Below are 20,545 nucleotides of genomic sequence, written 5' to 3'. Positions count from 1 at the left end.
TAGGCCAGGCACGGTGGCTCATGCCTGTAATCCCAGCACTTTTGGGAGGCCGAGGCGAGTGGATCACCTGAGGTCAGGAGCTTGAGACCAGCCTGACCAACACGGTAAAACCCCGTCTCTACTAAAAATACAAAAATTAGCCAGGCATGGTGGCACATGCCTGTAATCCCAGCTACTTGGGAGGCTGAAGCAGGAGAATTGCTTGAACCCGGGAGGCGGAGGTTGCAGTGAGCCGAGATCGCGCCATTGCACTCCAGCCTGGGCAACAAGTCAAAAAAAAAAAAAAAAAGAAAGAAAGACAAGACAGATTTAATTGTATAATTGTAATCTTTTCAGACTGCTTGGTTTTTTTTAATCACAGGAAGGTATTATGTTTCAACTTTAAAAATAATTCATTTTTGCCGGGCTTGCGCCTGTAATCCCAGCACTTTGGGAGGCCAAGGAGGGTGGGTTGCCTGAGTTCAGGAGTTCGAGACCAGCCTGGCCAACATGGTGAAACTCCATCTCTACTAAAAATACAAAAATTAGCTGAGTGTGGTGGCGGGTGCCCGTAATCCCAGCTAAGGGGGAGGCCGAGGCAGGAGAATCACTTGAACCTGGGAGGCAGAGGTTGCAGTGAGCCGAGATCACACCATTGCACTCTAGCCTGGGCAACTCCATCTCAAAACCACAATAACAAAAAGTACCAAGAAGCTACCATGGTACAACACAGCCCACACTACTGTGGGGACAGTGAAGATGGAAGGAAGAGGATGGTCCGGGTATCATTTCAATAGCAGGATGCACTGAGCTGACTGGCAACAGGCACTGAAGGAAAATTAACACTCACAGATAAAGTGGGGGTCCTTCCTTTGCGACTGTGTTAAGTGATGTACCACAATCACAACTCCATATCCAGTCTCAGTGCACATCCTCAACTCAACATTCCTAAATTCCTCTTCTCAAGAATCAGTGATGCCTCAGAGAAAACTTCTTCCACAAATGGCCAGAAGATGTCACTGCAGACAGCACCATGCATATACTGCGTTCCTCATGTTCGTGCTCTGCCCTGCCATTTGTGAAGGGAAAATCCCCCCTCGGCTCCCTCCCTAACTCCCATAGTCCCTGCTCCTGCTCTGCGTGTAGCCTCTTCCCTTTACCCTGTGACTCCCATCCTCTTGCCCTGAAATCCACTGAGGTGCTTTCCTGATGCCCTGGCAACCTGAAGGTGGACCTGATCCCTAAAGGTGGAAGAGCCAGCATCGAAACTGGGTTATCTGTCTGCTTCTCTGCTCTCTATTCATGATGTTCATTTAGATTTCTAGCAAAACCCATACCTGTGCTGTCAACCTCACCCATTTCCGCCTAGCCTCTTGAGTTTCAATCAATGAGTACAGGGGCACCCCATTCCCTCTTTTCTCACACTCTTCCAAACTGGCCCAATTTTCAAATATTAGCATTTAAAGATTTGGTGATGCATTAATCTGCTTCACTTTCTGAAAATATCAGCGTTTTTGGCCAAATAATCACTACACGTTAGCCTATGAACAGCCCTGGGATATAGGAAATGATGAATATTCCTAAGCCAAGCTAAGTGGCTTATCCAAACGGACTGTGTCACAGTCACGGGACTGGACTCTGACAGCTGACACCTGGTAAGAAAAAATGTTCCAGGCCAATTTCTCCCCTTTTTTTCTGCTCATGGCTTCTATTTGTGATCCTTCTCACTCTGTTTCGCATTTGCTTTCAGTGTTTAAAAATAGGCCGGGCGGCCGGGCACAGTGGCTCACGCCTGTAATCCCAACACTTTGAGAGGCTGAGGCAGGCAGATCACGAGGTCAGGAGATCGAGACCATCCTGGCCAACCTTGTGAAACCTTGTCTCTACTAAAAATACAAAAATTAGCCGGGAATGGTGGTGCGTGCCTGTAATTCCAGCTACTCAGGAGGCTGAAGCAGGAGAACCACTTGAACTTGGGAGGCGGAGATTGCAGTGAGCCGAGATCACGCCCCTGCACTCCAGCTTGGCAACAGAGACAACATCTCCAAAAAAAAAAAAAAAAGAAAGAAAAGAAAAGAAAAGAAAAAAATAGGCTGAGCACGGTGGCTCACGCCTGTAATCCCAGATTTTGGGAGGCCAAGGTGGACAGATCACTTGAGGTCAGGAGTTCAAGACCAGCCTGGCCAACATGGCAAAACCCCCCGTCTCTACAAATAATACAAAAATAAGCTAGACGTGGTGATAGGCGCCTGTAGTCCCAGTTACTAGGGAGGCTGAGACATGAGAATCACTTGAACCCAGGAGGCGGAGGTTGCAGTGAGCCAAGATCACACCACTGCACTCTAGCCTGGGGAACAGAGCAAGACTCTGTGTCAAAATAAATAAATAAATAAATAAACAAACAAACCTGGCCAGGCCAGGCGCGGTGGCTTACGCCTATAATCCCAGCACTTTGGGAAGCTGAGGCAAGTGGATCACCTGAGATCAGGAGTTGGAGACCAGCCTGCCCAACATGGCGAAACCCCGTGTCTACTAAAAATACAAAAATTAGCCAGGTGTGGTAGCACGTGTCTGTAATCCCAGCTGCATGGGAGGCTAAGGCAGGAGGATTGCTTGGGCCCAGAAGGTCAAGACTGCAGTGAGCCGTAATCTTGCCACTGCACCCCATCCTGGGTGACAGAGTGAGATCCCGTCTCAAAAAAAAAAAAAAATCAACCTAAGAAAAACTTTCAGAAACTGTATTTTTGCAGTACCCTTCCCCACTAATAGCCTCAGAGACAAAGCTCAATTTCTAATACTTACCCAAGCACTCTGGGGCTTTACTCCAGATAATAGAGGCTCTAAAAGGAAGCCTGAGAAAGGCATTATTCTAGCACTTACAAGAAAGGCTCAGGAACAAGCTTCCTAAAGCCTTACTCTGTAATATGAATCTATCTCTTAGCAGCTCTGATTCTGTTTTCCTTTTTCCTAAACGATTCCCAAGACCTTAGCCTGTAGGGGGGAAAGGGTCTACCTCTCCACGTGGTTTCCGTTGGTGGATACAGCTTAGGCCCCCTCTGAGAAGGATCATGAGCTCCTCACCTAATTTCAGTGCCAAAGAACAAGGGCCCCATATCATTTATGTCTCATCTCCTGCCAAGTACCAGGCTCTTGCGTGGAAGTTCCCTAGTGCTAAGTATCCTCATACCCTGACTAAACTCAGAATGAATTTACACCCAAGACAAAATAGCAAATACATCAGCATGCAGGGGAAACTGCCTTAAGCCTCTACCACCTTCCTGATCCAACTACTTCTCCCTGAACACAACAGACCATGAACAATGCTACACACCTATAAATATTACTTGGTTACTGCCAACAAGCCATGAAAAGGGAGAGCCAGGAATTTTGGCCACGGGTGACACGTGCAGGCCTCCTCCTTCCCTCGCAGCAGGTTACCCAAGAGCCAGATGGGCATGCAGTTAGGGCACCAGCAGAGCAGGCACACCTCAGGAGATGTTTACTGAAGTCATCTGATTCCTTATAACAATGTAAGTAGTCATTGTGAGAAAAATCAGAACTTTGTTGGACGTATTATGCTTATTTTACACTGTAGCATTTAAAAATTGCTTTGGGGCAAGGTGCAGTGGCTCACACCTGTAATCCCAGCACTTTTGAAAGTGAAGGTGGGCGGATCGCTCGGACCAGGAACTCAAAACCAGCCTGGGCAACACAGGGAGACCCATCTCTACAAAAAATTTAAAAATTAGCCAGGCACGGCCAGGTGTGGTGGCTCACGCCTGTAATCCCAGCACTTTGGGAGGACAAGGCAGGCAGATCACTTGAGGTAAACAGTTCGAGACCAGCCTGGTCAACACAGTGAAACCCTGTCTCTACTAAAAATACAAAAAATTAGCTGGGCATGGTGGCGGGCTCCTGTAATCCCTGCTACTCAGGGGGCTGAGGCAGGAGAATCGTCTGAACCCGGTAGGCAGAGGTTGCAGTGAGCCAAGATTGCACCATTGCACTCCAGCCTGGGTGACAAGAATGAAATTCCGTCTCATAAAAAATTAGCCAGGCACAGTGGCATGTGCCTGTGGTCCCACCGCATGGGAGACTGAGGTGGGAGAATTGCTTGAGCCCAGGAGATTAAGGCTACAGTGAGCTGTGATCATGCCACAGCACTCCAGCCTAGGTGGCACAGCAAGACCTTGTCTCAAAAAAACAAACAGCCTGGGCATGGTGGCTCACACCTTTAATCCCAGCACTTTGGGAGGCCAAGGCGGGTAGATCACCTGAGGTCAGGAGTTTGAGACCAGCCTAGCCAACATAGTGAAACCCTGTCTCTACTCAAAATACAAAAAATGAGCCGGGCATGGTGGCGGGTGCCTGCAATCCCAGCTACTCAGGAGGCTGAAGCAGGAGAATCACTTGAACCCTGGAGGCAGAGGTTGCAGTGACCCAAGATCACGTCATTGCACTCCAGCCTGGGCAACAAGAGCAAAACTCTTGGTTTGTCTCAAAAACAAACAAACAAACAAAACAAATAAATACTTGGTTTGAGGGAGGAAAAATTCACTTTTCAGAGGTTAGATCCCCTAATTCTAACCCTGCCTGGCAGGAACAGCCCTGCGCATCATGAATAGACACACTTTGTCCTATTCTCCTGTTACACAGGAGCAGAGACCCCCTGATGCCAAGAGCAGAATGTTGTGCCTCCCGCAAAGCACAATTAAAACATCATACCTTGGCTGAAAAAGAGGTTGTAAACTCGGAGCTTATAGGCTCTGTTTAGCCAATAGATGCAGAAATGCACTGTGTTTAGTTTTCATAATGTTTTTATGTTTGTTTGAGGCAAGGTCTCACTCTTTTGCTGAGGCTGGAGCTCAGTGACACAGTCGTGGCCCACTGTAGCCTCAACGTCCCAGGTTCAAGCAATCCTCCCACCTCAGTCTCCCAAGTAGGTGAGACTACAGGTGTATGCCACCACACCTGGTTAATTTTTTTATTTTTATTTTTATAGCGATGGGGTCTCACTATGTTGCCCAAGCTGGTCTCGAACTCCTAGACGCAAGTGATCCTCCTGCCTCACCCTCTCAAAGTGTTGGGATTGTAGGCATGAGCCACGGAGCTGGGCCAATTTTTTTATTTCTTTAACAATAGAAGGTCACTACTGAACTGAAGGTGCTACATGCCAAAAGTTATCTGAGCTAAGTATGAGGGAAGTACACACCCTGACTTAAGCTGTTGGAGATCCCACTCCTTTCGGACTCAAATGGTCTGCTTCACTCATCTGTGAAAACTGCCTGCTCTCTGTGCGTAAGTATTTGAGTTTGAGATCCTTTAAAGCTTTGATCGCCATTAAATTGCAGAATTTGTAGCAAAGGAAACACATTAAGGATTTGACAGTCTCATTTTCACTTCACTACACATGAAGGTTCTGACAGCTGTTTTTCCTTTTTTTTTTTTTTTTTAATTTTTTTAATTGAGACAGAGTCTCTCTCTGCCGCCCAGGCAGGAGTGCAGTGGCACGATCTCAGCTCACTGCAACCTCCACCTCCCAGGGTCAAGTGATTCTCCTGCCTCGGCCTCCCGAGTAGCTGGGATTACAGGCATGTGCCATCATGCCTGGCTAATTTTTGTATTCTGAGTAGAGACAGGGTTTCACCATGTTGGCCAGGCTGGTCTTGAACTCCTGACCTCAGGTGATCCGCTTGCCTCAGCCTCCCAAAGTGCTGGGATTATAGGCCGCAGCCACCGCCCCCAGCCTTGTTTTTCTATGGGAAAAGATCCATAGCTTGGGGGCTCCATGTTCTGAAGAGGATGCAGACAGTTGCTACCACTATAGCAAGAAAGAAGACAACTTGAGACTGAAAGCAGAATATTCAGAATTTCACAGTAGGGCTGCCAGTCGGGTGTGCACCTGCCTTGCTCTTCAGGAACTCTGTCATGGCTCATCTTTCTTCCAACCTAGCTGCACTGAGCAATGGGTAGCCTGATTCCAGAGTTGAATTTGCTGTAGCCAAAACAATAGTTTTAACTGGCCAGGCCAGTTGACACAGGCCACCCTGCCCATGATATCAAGAAAAGCTGAGGAGTTTGGACCACCTGGCTGAACTTGTAGACTCTCTCCATGGCACTTCAGGCAATAGGTTTTGTCCATACTGTGCTTGTTCCATGCAGGAGGAGTGCCTGAAGTGCCTGTGGCCAAACCAGGCCCTGGTGATGCTCCCTTTCCCATGGGGGTGCTCCTGGAGCATCGCTGGCTATCCTGTCATTTCCTATGTCTGCATCCTGGGCCAAAATACAAGCAGCTTTGAGGTGTAACTTATTATTTTGCCTTATGCATTAAAAAAGGCAAATAACATTAAAAATGAGTTATCTAAAGTTTTTTGTTCTGTTTTGTTTTGTTTTTTGAGACGGAGTCTCACCCTGTCGCCCAGGCTGGCGTGCAATGGCACGATCTCGGCTCACTGCAACCTCTGCCTCCTCGGTTCAAGTGACTCTCCTGCCTCAGCCTCCTAAGCAGCATCTGCACCACCACACCTGGCTAATTTTTTGTATCTTTAGTAGGGATGGGGTTTCACCATGTTGGCCAGGCTGGTCTCAAACTCCTGACCTCATGATCCACCCGCCTCAGCCTCCCAAAGTGCTGAGATTACAGGCGTGAGCCACCGCGCACAGCCTACAGTTTTAACATTTTTTTTAACGGTTATGGTTAGCTAGAATGTTTGACAATGAGGAGGAGAAAAATCTGAGTGCTGAAGGGTCCAAAAAGGTCTTTTTCTCTCTCTTTTTTTTTTTTTTTTTTGAGACAGGGTCTCAGTCTGTTGCTCAAGCTGGAGTGTAGTGGTGCCATCATGGCTCACTACAAACTCCACCTCCCAGGCTCAAGCCATTCTCCCACTTCTGCCTCCAGAGTAGCTGGGACTACAGGCACCTGCTACCACACTCTGCTAATATTTTTGTAGAGACAGAGTTTCGCCTTGTTGCCCAGGCTGGTCTCCAACTCCTGGGTGGCAAGCAGTCCTCCCGCCTCAGCAACCCAAAGTGCTCAAATTACAGGAGTGAGCCACAACTCCCGGCCCATTAAGGTCTTTCTAAATCAAAACCAGACCCTCTTGTTGTCTTCTGCCCAGTTGCTCATGGTTCTAATTTCCAAGTGTATATTCTTTTTCACCCATGTTGTAATGTTTGTTGACTTAAACCATATAGCGCTATAGATGATGGGGAGAAAACCTGTTGGATCACATTATTCAAAACTGTTTCCCAGAGATGCAGGAAAACAAAAGGTACCTCCTTGGGAATCTCCACTGTAGGGACAAGTCATCAAGGCTCAGCACCTCCCAATTTTTGCAAAAGGCACTATGACAAATCAAGGAACGCCTGTGCCTTAGTCTTACCACTAGGTGTCACACAAAACAATCAGAAATAAACACCAAGGTCCTGAAGGCTATCAGAAATATAAAACCATAGAAGGTGGTGCAAAAAAACCTTATTCCTCAGATATTTTTATTTTTTATAACCATTTTTATGCCTGAGGCCAAATATCTTCTTCTGATGTATCCTCTATAATTGGGACATTTAGAGTTTGATGTTTCTGTACATGTTTAAAAGAAGTGACTATCCCCAGATGGTGGTCGGGGGACACCCACCCCTTATTTTCCCTAACAGTTGGAGTAGAAAATAGTTTTGAGTATATTCCAAATTATAGTATAGTCAGTCTGATTTTCACAGCGTGTTTTCAAAAGTGTTAATACTAAGACTGCTTTGGCCAAATGATTAATATACTGCCAAGGGGTTCCTGGGTAAATTTCTATGCATTTCAGTTTCTTTTTAGGGAAATAGGAACAATATCTATCTTACAAGATTAGTTCTGAGAACAATGTGGTACATAAAGCGCCGGAATTCTTTCAAAAATTTATACCCTGATATTTCCAAGAGCCATGGTCACCCTTACAAAGGAGAGTTAGGCATGCATTTGTAGACAAGTAATGCCACTTTTAAGCTAGAAAAGACATTAAGTAATATTCAATCTAATCTTATTATAAAAGTTAAGTATACCACAAAAAAGTTAACTGACCTCTCCAACTAATGTGCAGTCAAGTAAAGACAGAACCTGAATTGAGATGTCCCATTGCAGTCACTGTTTCACCTTGCCTCAATCATTGTAGATTTGCGTATCATAAGCCTGCAGAGACAACGGTGTCTATCCCTGGGAAGTTTTCACTGTAACGTGATCAATACTACCCGGGAGGTTCTATCTGATTTTAATTTTTTTCCCTTCATACTTGGTCTCTCTCTATCGAGTCAGATTTCTTACATTCTAATATTAGGGGAGGGGTGGAGATTTGAAGAGAGGGGAAGGATTGGTTAGTACAAGGCCAGTCAAGATAAAGATGATTGCAATAATCACCAGAAATCTCTGCAGAACTACAAGGCCTCCTGGGACTAATTCTTAAGAGTTCTGACCGAAGTTTGCTTTATTTTGCCTGTACCAATTCTACCAAGTAGATGAATTCAGTCCATGGCTTGCAGGCTTGGAGGTGGAGGTAGAGTGGAAAGCATAAATTATATTTCTGCAAGTGAAACCAGAGCATAGTGAGCCGAAACCCCTTTCTACCCGGGTGGCATGAATGGGTCCAACTGCTACTGTCCCCCAGGACAAGGGAGCAAGGAGGAGTGGGCAGGATGGGACTGCCGTGAGCCTCCTGCAGGATGCCTGGCAACTACTTTCTTGGCGTTCCTTAAGGTCCAATCGCTGTTAAGGCACTAATTAAACTCATTCTTCAGCCTCCTTCTCTAAGTGCTCCTCGAATTGCTCAGTTTGGGTGCCCAGAAGTAGGCTCAGGATTCATTCTCTGCCGCAGCACGATGTAGGTCAGATAGCATAAACGAATAGCTACTTATGAACACAATAGCTATTCTGTTATTGCAAGGTATCCACAACCACTACTACAAAGATTAACACCTTGCTTTGCTTGGGAAACAAAAAAAAAAGTCATGGTCCTATTCAGCAGTTTCCAGATACAGGGAGAGTTTGCCCCTCCCCCAGTCAACAGGGCTGTTCATCCCTAGGAAGTGATTTGAGAGTTCTCCAAGGATTTAGGCTTTTCACTCCTCCAAAGCTTTCACAACTTCTACCTGGCGGGGGTGCGTGAGGGGGGACGTGGGGTGGGGCGGGTGGGAGGGGGCGAAGCTAAAAGTTCCTACGCTGCAAAGAGCCTGGTATTGGCAGAAACACCGGCGCGGCCTGCAGCCCCCTAACCACAGCGCGTCCTTCCCCTTAGAAGTCTGGGGAAAGCAAATCCCTACGCCAGCCATCATTTCCACTCTTGCGTTTTCAAAAGATCAAAAAACGGAAAGGACCGGCAGGTTGGCAAACCCCAAAGAGGGATCGCCCATCAGGTCGGCGTCCTTGGGATCTCAGCAGCCGACGACCCCAATTCAAACCGATCGTGGGAAACCCCAGGGAAAGAAGGTTCACTTGCAGAGGGACAGGATTACAGGGTGCAGGCTGCAGGGAAGTACCGGGGGGAGGGGGCCTGGTCGGAAGGACTTTCCAGCCACTCGGCGCTCATCAAAAAGTTCCCTGTCCGTGACCCCAGTGGCTCATCGCAGGGAGTTTCTCCGATGAGCCCCAGCTCAGGGTTTAGGCTTCTTTTTCCCCCTAGCAGAGGACGAAGCCAGTTCTCTTTTTCTGGTCTGACTGGCTTGGAAATTCCCCGAGCCTGACCCCGCCCCAGAGAAATCCCCAGCCAGCGTTTATAGGGCGCCGCGGCGGCGCTGCAGAGCCCACACCAGTCCGTGTCGCCGTCCCGCCCGCCAGCGCCCCAGCGAGGAAGCAGCGCGCAGCCCGCGGCCCAGCGCACCCGCAGCAGCGCCCGCAGCTCGCCCGCGCCATGTTCCAGGCGGCCGAGCGCCCCCAGGAGTGGGCCATGGAGGGCCCCCGCGACGGGCTGAAGAAGGAGCGGCTACTGGACGACCGCCACGACAGCGGCCTGGACTCCATGAAGGACGAGGAGTACGAGCAGATGGTCAAGGAGCTGCAGGAGATCCGCCTCGAGCCGCAGGAGGTGCCGCGCGGCGCGGAGCCCTGGAAGCAGCAGCTCACCGAGGACGGGGACTCGTAAGTGGCGCAGGCCCGGGGCTGGGGGGGTCGTCGGGAGGGCGGAACGCGCGCGGCCAGGGGTTGGGAGGCGCCGGGCCTGGAGCCCGAGCCGGGGGACCAGCGATGCAGCCGGGCGGGCGCCGCGGCGCCCCGGGGCTCCTGCACCGCCCCGAACGCTGCAGGGCTGCAGGGCTGCAGGGCCGCGCGGGTCACCGGCCCGACTCGGACGGGCGGCGGCTGGACCCTGGTAGATGGCAGCGTCGCCACACGCCCCCTCCCCCCAGACCCGTCCTCTAAGCCGGGGGCGGGGCGGCAGCGGGGACGCGAAGTCCCCGGTTGCATAAGGCGGGGCGGGAGTTTCTGGCCGCTGGCGGGCGCCGAGCAGCCGAGAGGGGAAGTACAGGGCGTTCCGAGCTGGCGGGAGGGCGGGGCGGTCTGGCCGGCGCCCGCCGGGGCCGCAGGGGGAGGGGGGCGGAAAGTCCCTGGGCGCCTGCCAGGAACACTCAGCTCATAATAACCTCGCGGAAAACACCGCGGCCTCGGCCTCCAGAAACCCCGGCCTTGCGCAATCCCCCGCAGCCCGCGCCTCCCTGGGCCCCACGCGGTGCACTCACCACTCCTGGGGTTTTTCCCTCTCTTCCCCACAGATTCCTGCATTTGGCCATCATCCATGAAGAAAAGGCACTGACCATGGAAGTGATCCGCCAGGTGAAGGGAGACCTGGCCTTCCTTAACTTCCAGAACAACCTGCAGCAGGTGCGCCGCTTGCCTGGCCCGGGCTCTGTCTGACCCTGGGACGTAGCTAATGTAGCAGAGTCACCCCAGATCCTTTCTGAATTCAGGGCTACTGAGCATCATTCACCCTCACCTTTTACTTCACATCAGCCCACATCCTAGAGAGTGAAAGAAATTCCACTGATTTGGTGAGGTCTTTATGACCCACCTGGAGCCTCTGCTATTCGCCAGCCCTCCCCACCCACCCCCGTCTAGGAGGAGCAGCACCCAACCAGCAGACACGGGTTGAGGGGAACTCGGGGTGTGGGTTTGGTCCATGGCTTACCTTCTCTGGTCTCTCTTGCATTCGTAGACTCCACTCCACTTGGCTGTGATCACCAACCAGCCAGAAATTGCTGAGGCACTTCTGGGAGCTGGCTGTGATCCTGAGCTCCGAGACTTTCGAGGAAATACCCCCCTACACCTTGCCTGTGAGCAGGGCTGCCTGGCCAGCGTGGGAGTCCTGACTCAGTCCTGCACCACCCCGCACCTCCACTCCATCCTGAAGGCTACCAACTACAATGGTATGTCTGCCTCCCTGCCCTGCCCCACCCCCTCGGAGGGCAGGTGACGTGGAGAAGGGGCAGGTGGGCCAACTTAAGGAGCCCGGGCAAGAGCTTAAACTCCCAACATTTGGAAGATTGAGAAAATATGTGTGCAAAGTGCCTATTGGATGCCTTTATAAAGTTCTTTCAGAACTCAGACTGTGGGTTCTTAAAATTCAGAAGATATGATTATTTGTCCCGTAAAAGAATAGGTGAAAGGAGTGAGGGTTGAAACAGGTGGTTATACTTTTTTCCTTTTGTTCTTCCAGGCCACACGTGTCTACACTTAGCCTCTATCCATGGCTACCTGGGCATCGTGGAGCTTTTGGTGTCCTTGGGTGCTGATGTCAATGCTCAGGTTGGTGCTTCCTGTCTCCGATGCACTGAGTCAGGTTCCTCGTGCTCATGTTGTGAGCAGAAATTCCACACGCAGCCATAAGCATCACAAATTCCTTTTGGTTTCAGGAGCCCTGTAATGGCCGGACTGCCCTTCACCTCGCAGTGGACCTGCAGAATCCTGACCTGGTATCGCTCCTGTTGAAGTGTGGGGCTGATGTCAACAGAGTTACCTACCAGGGCTATTCTCCCTACCAGCTCACCTGGGGCCGTCCAAGCACCCGGATACAGCAGCAGCTGGGCCAGCTGACGCTAGAAAACCTTCAGATGCTGCCAGAGAGTGAGGATGAGGAGAGCTATGACACAGAGTCAGAGTTCACGGAGTTCACGGAGGACGAGGTGAGTCTGTGAACTCCTTCGGTGCTCTAATGAGGTGCCATTCCCTTCACCCTCCCAGGCCGCGCTAGAGCTGCTCCTTATCAGAGGGCTATCTACATAATGAGTCTCTCAAATTTCTGTGCATAACCAGTATCCCAAGAATGTACCCCCCCCTTTTTTTTTTTAATAGTTTACCCTTTTTTTAAAGAGAAGCATTAAAGGCAAACTCCCTCAGCCTATAAAGTTCATTATATTTGGGCTATGGAGAATGGAGTCCAAGAGTTATTTCCAGTAGGGGCCTCCCCATCCCAGTAGCTGGCAGAGCTCCGGAAGCTTAACGTGTCTTTTTTCCCCTTGTTTTCAGCTGCCCTATGATGACTGTGTGTTTGGAGGCCAGCGTCTGACGTTATGAGCACAAAGGGGCTGAAAGAACATGGACTTGTATATTTGTACAAAAAAAAGTTTTATTTTTCTAAAAAAAAGAAAAAAGAAAAAATTTAAAGGGTGTACTTATGTCCACACTGCACACTGCCTGGCCCAAAACGTTTTATTGTGGTGGGATCAGCCCTCATTTTGTTGCTTTTGTGAACTTTTTGTAGGGGACAAAAAGATCATTGAAATTCCAAGAAAACTTCTTTTAAACCTCACCTTTGTGGGGTTTTTGGAGAAGATTATCAAAAATTTCATGGAAGGACCACATTTTATATTTATTGTGCTTCGAGTGACTGACCCCAGTGGTATCCTGTGACATGTAACAGCCAGGAGTGTTAAGCCTTTCAGTGATGTGGGGTGAAAAGTTACTACCTGTCAAGGTTTGTGTTACCCTCCTGTAAATGGTGTACATAGTGTATTGTTGGTAATTATTTTGGTACTTTTATGATGTATATTTATTAAACAGATTTTTACAAATGAGTTATCCTGATCATTTTCTTCAGGCTGCAATGGGCCTCCTGTTCTGAAGTTCCATCCTCCGGCAGAGGTGGAGGTGGAGCATTGTGAGGGAGGAGGGAACTCCCAGCAGCTTCTCACACCTGACACCCAGCCTCCAGCAAAGCTTTGCAGGCACCCGGGGCCCAGTGTGTGGGAGGGAGGCTGTTGCAACGTTATAGGAAGTACCAGTCTCAGGCTTGGGGTGGAAGCATGCTGCTTGGCCTGTGGTTGGAGACCTCTCCATTGTCATTCTATCATCCCCTTGATTTACACTGTTCCTGGACCCTAATTGCCAGTTAAGGAAATTATTTTGGCCAAGAAGAATATGCTGAATTCATATAGAGCTGAGAAAGATCTCACTAATACAGGAAGTTCCTAAAGACATAGGCTCAGAAATGGGATTGCACTGACGTTTGTTAGCAGATGCTCACCTTTGAGCCTCAGTTTTCTCTATTGTTAGCTGGGCTGTTGTGAAAATTACATAAGACAATCCACGTAAAATGCATAGCAGAGTGGCAGGCATGTGGCGCTAAAGAAAAACAAGCTGTTACACAACATCCTTTATGTTACACCAGGAGAAACAAGTCCAGAGAGAATGTCCTGTCCAGGGTCACCTTGCAGGAGAGGTAGGTGGTTAACATACTTCATACGTGCGTGTTTTGGGGTAGTTAAACATATTTTAAGAGCATTCAATCTCTTAAATCTATGTGTTTTGTTATTGACTGTAGTAGAAAAGTAATAAAGGCTTGAAGGGTCTTATCAGTTCAGTCTACTGATTGTACTGAATGATTCTACAGAAGCAAATGTCACAAGAAATCAGTAACGTGAAACTTGGCTTAGATGCTCTATCTTGAGGTTTTCATCCCTAAAATGGCTCTGTTGCCTAGGTAGAAGAATAAAGATGGGTGTACTAAAAGCCCAGACTTTACTGCTATATAACATAAAAAATCTGCATTTGTACTCTGTAAACATTTTCATTAAAAAAATTTTTTTGAGATGGGGTCTCACTCTGTTGCCCAGGCTGGGGTGCAATGGTGCAATCACAGCTCACTGCAGCCTCAAACTCCTGGGCTCAAGCGATCCTCCCAACTCAGCCTCCTGAGTAGCTGGGACTACAAGCATGAACCACCATGCCTGACTAATTTTATTTGTAGAGACAGGGTTTCTCTATGTTGCCCAGGCTGGTCTCGAACTCCTGGGCTCAAGAGATCCACCCACTATGGCCTCCCAAAGCACTGGGATTACAGGTCTGAGCCACCACACCCAGCCAAAACATTTTTGAGGAAAAAGTAAAGTTACTGCATTCTAGAAAAGGCAGAGTAGTGTATAAATGCAATTCATGTCTTTGACTTATACCTAAGAAAAAATTATATTATCCCTTTCCTGATCGACAATGTCAAAGTCAAAATAATATGGTCACCTTGGACCAAAAAGGAGCCAATATTTAGTGGTCTTCCACATATACGGAGTGTTACTACAGACTGGTTAAAGCCAGTTCTGCCCCAATTCTTTTTCTTTTTTTTTTTTTTAGATGGAGTCTTGCTCTGTTGCCCAGGCTGGAGTGCAGTGGCATGATCTCGGCCCACTGCAACCTCCACCTCCCGGGTTCAAGCGATTCTCCCTGCCTCAGCCTCCTGAGTAGCTGGGATTACAGGTGCCTGCCACCATGCCTGGCTAATTTTTGTATTTTTAGTAGAGACAGGGTTTCACCATGTTGCCCAGGCTGGTCTTGAACTCCTGACCTCAGGTGATCACCCACCTCAGCCTCCCAAAGTGCTGGGATTTCAGGCGTGAGCCACCGCGCCCAGCTCTGCCCCATTTCTGTAGCCTTAGTCCATCTGGAACCCAGCACTGGCGGTCCCTCTAACCATCTTATTCTCTGTCAAAGTGCCCGGGTTCTTCACTGAAATTCCTTGTCCATCCCCAAGCACCTCAACACGGGTGTTAAATGACCTACTACAGGAATTAGGTCAGTAGGTTCAGCTCTCAGCTAAGTGGGAGAGGTAAGATGGGAGTGGGGTGATATCCCCACCCTTATTCTCAAAAGAACAAAGGTTGGAAACTTGGCTCCCCAATTTGGGAAAGATGCCCTTAGTACTTTCTACTCAGTCAAATGTGACTCTTCTTCCCTCTGTAAAGGGGTTAAATTTGTGCCAATTCACCCATACACTGTCTCTAGTTCTGTGCTAGGTTGTAGAAACAAAACAAAGAAAGCTGTGTGCCACCCCCTCATCCCCAGCCTCCGTAGCGCCCAGCTCTTGCATAGGGGCGTCACCCTCCATGGTCAAGCAAGGGTGGGCCCCTTCTCACCCACTTGGGCCCAGTCTCCCACCTTTCTAGGCTTCAGCTTTTCTTCTTTCTAGGTCCTAAACCTTGGAAAAGGTTCTGTCATCTGCATAAACCTCGAGGTAGCTGGGCCCAGTTAAGCACTGAAGGCTGCCCCGGTTCCTTACCCTCTAGCTCTTCTCCCCATTTCTCATACCCCCACCCAACTTTTTTTTTTTTTTTTTTGTGACAGGGTCTCACTGTCTTGCCCAGGCTGGAGTACAGTGGCATGATCTTGGCTCACTGTAACCTCCGCCTCCTGGGTTCAAGCAATTCTCCTGCCTCAGCCTCCCGAGTAGCTAGGACTACAGGTGCACACCACTACACGCCGCCAATTTTTATATTTTTAGTAGAGATGGGGTTTCACCGTGTTGGCCAGGCTGGTCTCGAACTCCTGACCTCAAGTGATCCACCTGCCTCAGCCTCCCACAGTCCTGGGATTACAGGTGTGAGTCACCACACCCAGCCCTCCCTGCTTTTCTTTTCTTTTTGTTTTAAAACTTTGTTATCTTTCTGTCCTGCCTGTTGGTTGGGTAACTGGAGCCTGGAGTTCCCTAAAGGAAAATTTTAGAAGGGAAACATTCTAATCTGTAGAAAATCTTCAAATTCCTAAGCAAACAAGAGCAAAAGATCTCAAAGCAAACAGGCCAGCAGACGGAGAGCCTTCTTTAATGCACTTTGATTTCCTCCAAGAAGTTACAGATCGTGTGGGGACAGGTAGGACTAAGAGTGCCTAGATAAAGGGGAAGTGATATGAGGGGGGAAATAATACATCACATCGGCAACTTCCTTGAATTCCTTCTGCCTGCCTTATCCATCAGGATACATTTCCTGTAGAGGCCACGTGTACCAAGTCCTTCCAGAAAGTAAGGATTTTTCTTTAAAGAGGGAACAAACTAGTCTGAGCAATCTGAAGACCTTCCCCTGGGGCCTGGAAATTCAGAAGGCTGGGAGCTTGGGTGGATTTGCATGGAAAGTTCAATTGCTACTGGAAGTGATTAAGTGGTGACAGAATTGAGTCTGTCAGATGGGTCTTCCTTCCTCCCGACTTCCCACCCCCACACCCACCCCTGGCTTTCTGCCAGATTTTCATTAACTTGCCTTAAGTGTAGCTGAAATTTCATTTGGCAAGAAAAGTCTGAGTTGTGGAACTCCAGTCTGAAACGTGCCCAAGAAACATTCCCCAACCTCTGGTGCCTGGACAAGAATATCCTAGGCTGTTTCCCTATTGAAAGAGAGCATTACAGAAACTGAAACTGGACCTCACCTGTGTTTCCCTCCTAGAGAAGTAGGATTCTCCATCCCATTCCTTCATTTGCATCAAAAAGAACTATTCTCCAGGCCTCCTGCCAAGGGCTGGAGAATCGAAGAGGAATAAGCCACGGCCTCTGCCCCTAAGAGCTCCTTGCTTAGGTGGAGAGGGAGACAGACAACCGCCATGGCCTCTGCCCCTAAGAGCTCCTTGCTTAGGTGGAGAGGGAGACAGACAACCACATGGAAAGGCGTGCTGAGATGAAAGCCCATAGCACGAGAGCTGGGCCCAGGCACCGGCGCGGAGTGGGGGTGGGAGAGACGGGTCCAGAGCTCATATTCCAGTTAGCTATTTACCTGCCAGTACTATATTATCTTAACCCATGCCCCAAGTGACTGTGGCAGGCACCCTTTTCACAGGGGGCAGGAAGTATGACCCAGCATCAGCCAATCTGAGTCACTGAAAAGTAGGACTGGACCCTGAACACTGATATGAAAATAGGGCCAAGGCCTACAAACCGGCCAGCAAGCCAGGTAAGTGTGACCAGGTGCAGGGGCTCATGCCTATAATCCCAGCACTTTGAGAAGCTGAGGCAGGAGGATCATTTGAGCCCAGGAGGTCAAGACCAGCCTGGGCAATATAGGGAGAGCCTGTCTCTACAAAAAAAATACATTAAGGCCGGGCACGGTGGCTCACACCTGTAATCCCAGCACTTTGGGAGGCCGAGGCAGGCAGATCGCTTGAGGCCAGAAGCTTGAGACCAGCCTGGCCAACATGGTGAAACCCCATCTGTACTAAAAATACAAAAATTAGCCGGGCATGGTGGTGCCTGCCTGTAATCCCAGCTACTCGGGAGGCTGAGGCAGGAGAATCGCTTGAACCCAGGAGAGGGAGGCTGCAGTGAGCTGAGATTACACCACTGCACTCCAGCCTGGGCAACAGAGCGAGACTCTGTCTCAAAAATAAAAACATATATACACACACACACACACACACACACACATAAATATAAATGTATATACATATATAATATATAATATGTATATACATATATAAATATATATAATGTGTGTGTGTGTGTGTGTATATATATATATATTTAAAAAAGAAAACAGCAAAAAAAACCCAGCTAAGTGTAATAACAGAGATGGCTGACACAGTACAAGGCCGAAGGCATAATCATCAGGGCTCCAAGAAAGGAACAAAATCCTGAAGGAAATGTACTTGAAGGATGGAAACCTGGTTTTATTTTTTTATTTTTTTTCAGACAAAGTTTCGCTCTTGTTGCCCAGGCTGGAGTGCAAATGGTGCAATCTCGGCTCACTGCAACCTCTGCCACCCAGGTTCAAATGATTCTCCTGCCTCAGCCTCCTGAGTAGCTGGGACTACAGGCATGTGCCACCATGCCTGGCTAATTTTGTATTTTTAGTAGAGATGGCATTTCTCCATGTTGGTCAGGCTGGTCTTGAACTCCCTACCTCAGGTGATCCGCCCGCCTCCGCCTCCCAAAGTGCTGGGATTACAAAGCGTGAGCTACCGCGCCGGCTGGAAACCTGGTTTTAAAATGAGCTTATTTGTACCTGTGGTAGGAGATTGCTGCGGTGTGCAGGTTGGCCCCTGACTAAGCATGGGAACTGGAAGGAGTGGAGAGGCAGCTGCTCCCTCTCTGTGACCGAGTCCCCACTGCCCATACTGGAATATGAGAAGCCTTAACAAGCAGTTGACTAAAATGCTTCAGAGAAAATCTTAAGTAAATAATAATTTCCCCTTTAATATTGCTATCATTTCATATATTTTTAAAATTTCTTAAGTATAACCTATATGAAAAAGTCGGCTACTTAAAGGTAAGTGTTTATTTTATTTACTTATTTTTTTTGAGACAGAGTCTTACTTTGTCACCCAGGCTGAGGTGCAGTGTCACAATCACAGCTAAGTACAGCCTCGACCTCCCAGGGCCAGGTGATCCTCCTACCTCAGCCTCCCAAGTAGCTGGGATTACAGACGTGTGCCACCATACAGGGCTATTTTTTGTATTTTTTGTGGAAAGGGGGTTTTGCCATGTTGCCCTGGCTAGTCTCCAACTCCTGGACTCAAGCTATCCTCCCACCTCAGCCTCCGAAAGGACTGAGATTACAGGTATGAGCCACCACGACTGGCCATCAAGGTAAACTTTTAAAAAACTTTTAAATTGGCCGTGCGTGGTGGCTCACGCCTATAATCCCAGCACTTTGGGAGACTGAGGCCAGAGGATTGCTTGAGCCCAGGACTTCGAGACCAGCCTGGGCAATGCAGTGAGACTCTGTCTCTACCTGTTTATGTATGTATTTATTTAATAATATAAATAAAGGTTGGGCACAGTGGCTTATGCCTGTAATCCTAGCACTTTGGGAGGCGGAGGCAGTCAGACCACCAGAGGTCAGGAGTTCGAGATCATCCTGGCCAAGATGGTGAAACCCCATCTCTACCAAAAATACAAAAATTAGCCAGGCCTGGTGGTACGTGCCTGTAATCCCAGCTACTTGGGAGACTGAGGCAGAAGAATCACTTGAATCCAGAAGGCGGAGGTTGCAGTGAGTGGAGATCCGCGCCATTGCACTCCAGCCTGGGCAACAAGAGTGAAACTCTGTCTCAAAAAAAAAAGAAAAAAGAAAAAAAGAAAGTCAGCCTGAGTCACACAGCCAGTAAATGGCAGAGCCAGGCTCTAGGTCTATATTCCTAACCTGAGGATAAAGCAGCTTCCAGACCAGTCACACTGGCTCACTCCTGTTATCCCAGCACTTTGGAAGTCTGAGGCGTGCAGATTGCTTGAGCCCAGGAGTTCGAGACCAGCCTGGACAACACAGTGAAACCCCATCTCTGCAAAAATACAAAAAATTAGCTGGGAGTGGTGGTGCGCACCTGTAGTCCCAGCTACTCGGGAGGCTGAGGCGGGAAGATTGTTTGAGCCCAGGAGGTGGAGGTTGCAGTGAGCCAAGATGGTGCCACTGCACTCCAGCCTGGGCAACAGAGCAAAACCCAGTCAGGGAAAAAAAAAAAAAAAAAAAAAGGCAGCTACCAAGCACACACAGGAATTAACAAAAGTGTTTTCAGGTCATCAATCGTCAATATGTTCCTTATGAATCTGTTGCTATACTACCAAAATTGGGCAAATATTACAAAGGATGGTTTGAATTTCTGATGTTTTATGTTAATGGAAATACTGTCTCATGGAAACTATATAAGAATGCAGAAAATGCAAGATCTGAGACCTCAGGAGGCCCCAGTAAACTGAACAATCCTGTGGGACTCAGACAGATCCTACTTCATCTCCTCTGAAATCTTGTTTTTTTTTTTTTTTGAGACAGTCTTGCTCTGTCGCCCAGCCTGGAGTGCAGCGGAGCGATCTCGGCTCACTGCAAGCTCCGCCTGCCGGGTTCACGCCCTTCTCCTGCCTCAGCCTCCTCAATAGCTGGGACTACAGGCGCCCACCACCACGCCAGGCTAATTTTTTGTATTTTTAGTAGAGACCAGGTTTCACCTTGTTAGCCAGGATGGTTTCGATCCCCTAACCTCGTGATCCGCCCGCCTCGGCCTCCCAAAGTGCTGGGATTACAGACGTGAGCCACTGCGCCCGGCTGAAATCTTTACTATTGTTTCATACGGTGCTAAATAAAGGAAGTGAGGCGCGTCTACTTCCAGGAGTTTCCAGTTGTGTGGTCTGGGTTTGGTTCTCACCGAGGCTCAGGTCTACGCAAAGTCACCACATTAAACATTTTGGTCAGACTTTTAAAAGCGCCACAGTATTTTAATATTGATCTCTGGGGATGCCCCAAACAAGCAAATGCAACTTTTTTTTTTTTTGAGACGGAGTCTCGCTCTGTTGCCCAGGCTGGAGTGCTGTGGCGCTATCTCTGCTCACTGCAAGCTCCATCGCCCAGGTTCACGCCATTCTCCTGC

The 20,545-nt window shown here is 48.7% G+C and overlaps 1 protein-coding gene across 1 annotated transcript; it reads left to right on the top strand.

Annotated features, from left to right (window-relative positions):
* The first annotated feature begins 9,742 nt into the window (after positions 1–9,742).
* Positions 9,743–14,444, top strand: NFKBIA (NFKB inhibitor alpha). The gene is made up of 6 exons (XM_032179534.2): positions 9,743–10,087; positions 10,717–10,825; positions 11,157–11,367; positions 11,658–11,746; positions 11,854–12,123; positions 12,467–14,444. Exons 1-6 carry the CDS (start codon positions 9,861–9,863, stop codon positions 12,512–12,514), a joined length of 954 nt encoding a protein of 317 aa, XP_032035425.1. The 5' UTR covers positions 9,743–9,860; the 3' UTR covers positions 12,515–14,444.
* Positions 14,445–20,545: the final 6,101 nt, after the last annotated feature.

Source organism: Hylobates moloch, unplaced genomic scaffold, assembly GCF_009828535.3.
Source record: "Hylobates moloch isolate HMO894 unplaced genomic scaffold, HMol_V3 SCAFFOLD_16, whole genome shotgun sequence".
Taxonomy (NCBI): Eukaryota; Metazoa; Chordata; class Mammalia; order Primates; family Hylobatidae; genus Hylobates; species Hylobates moloch.
Note: the sequence above shows the minus strand (reverse complement) of the source record. Positions and strands in the feature narration are given on the sequence as shown.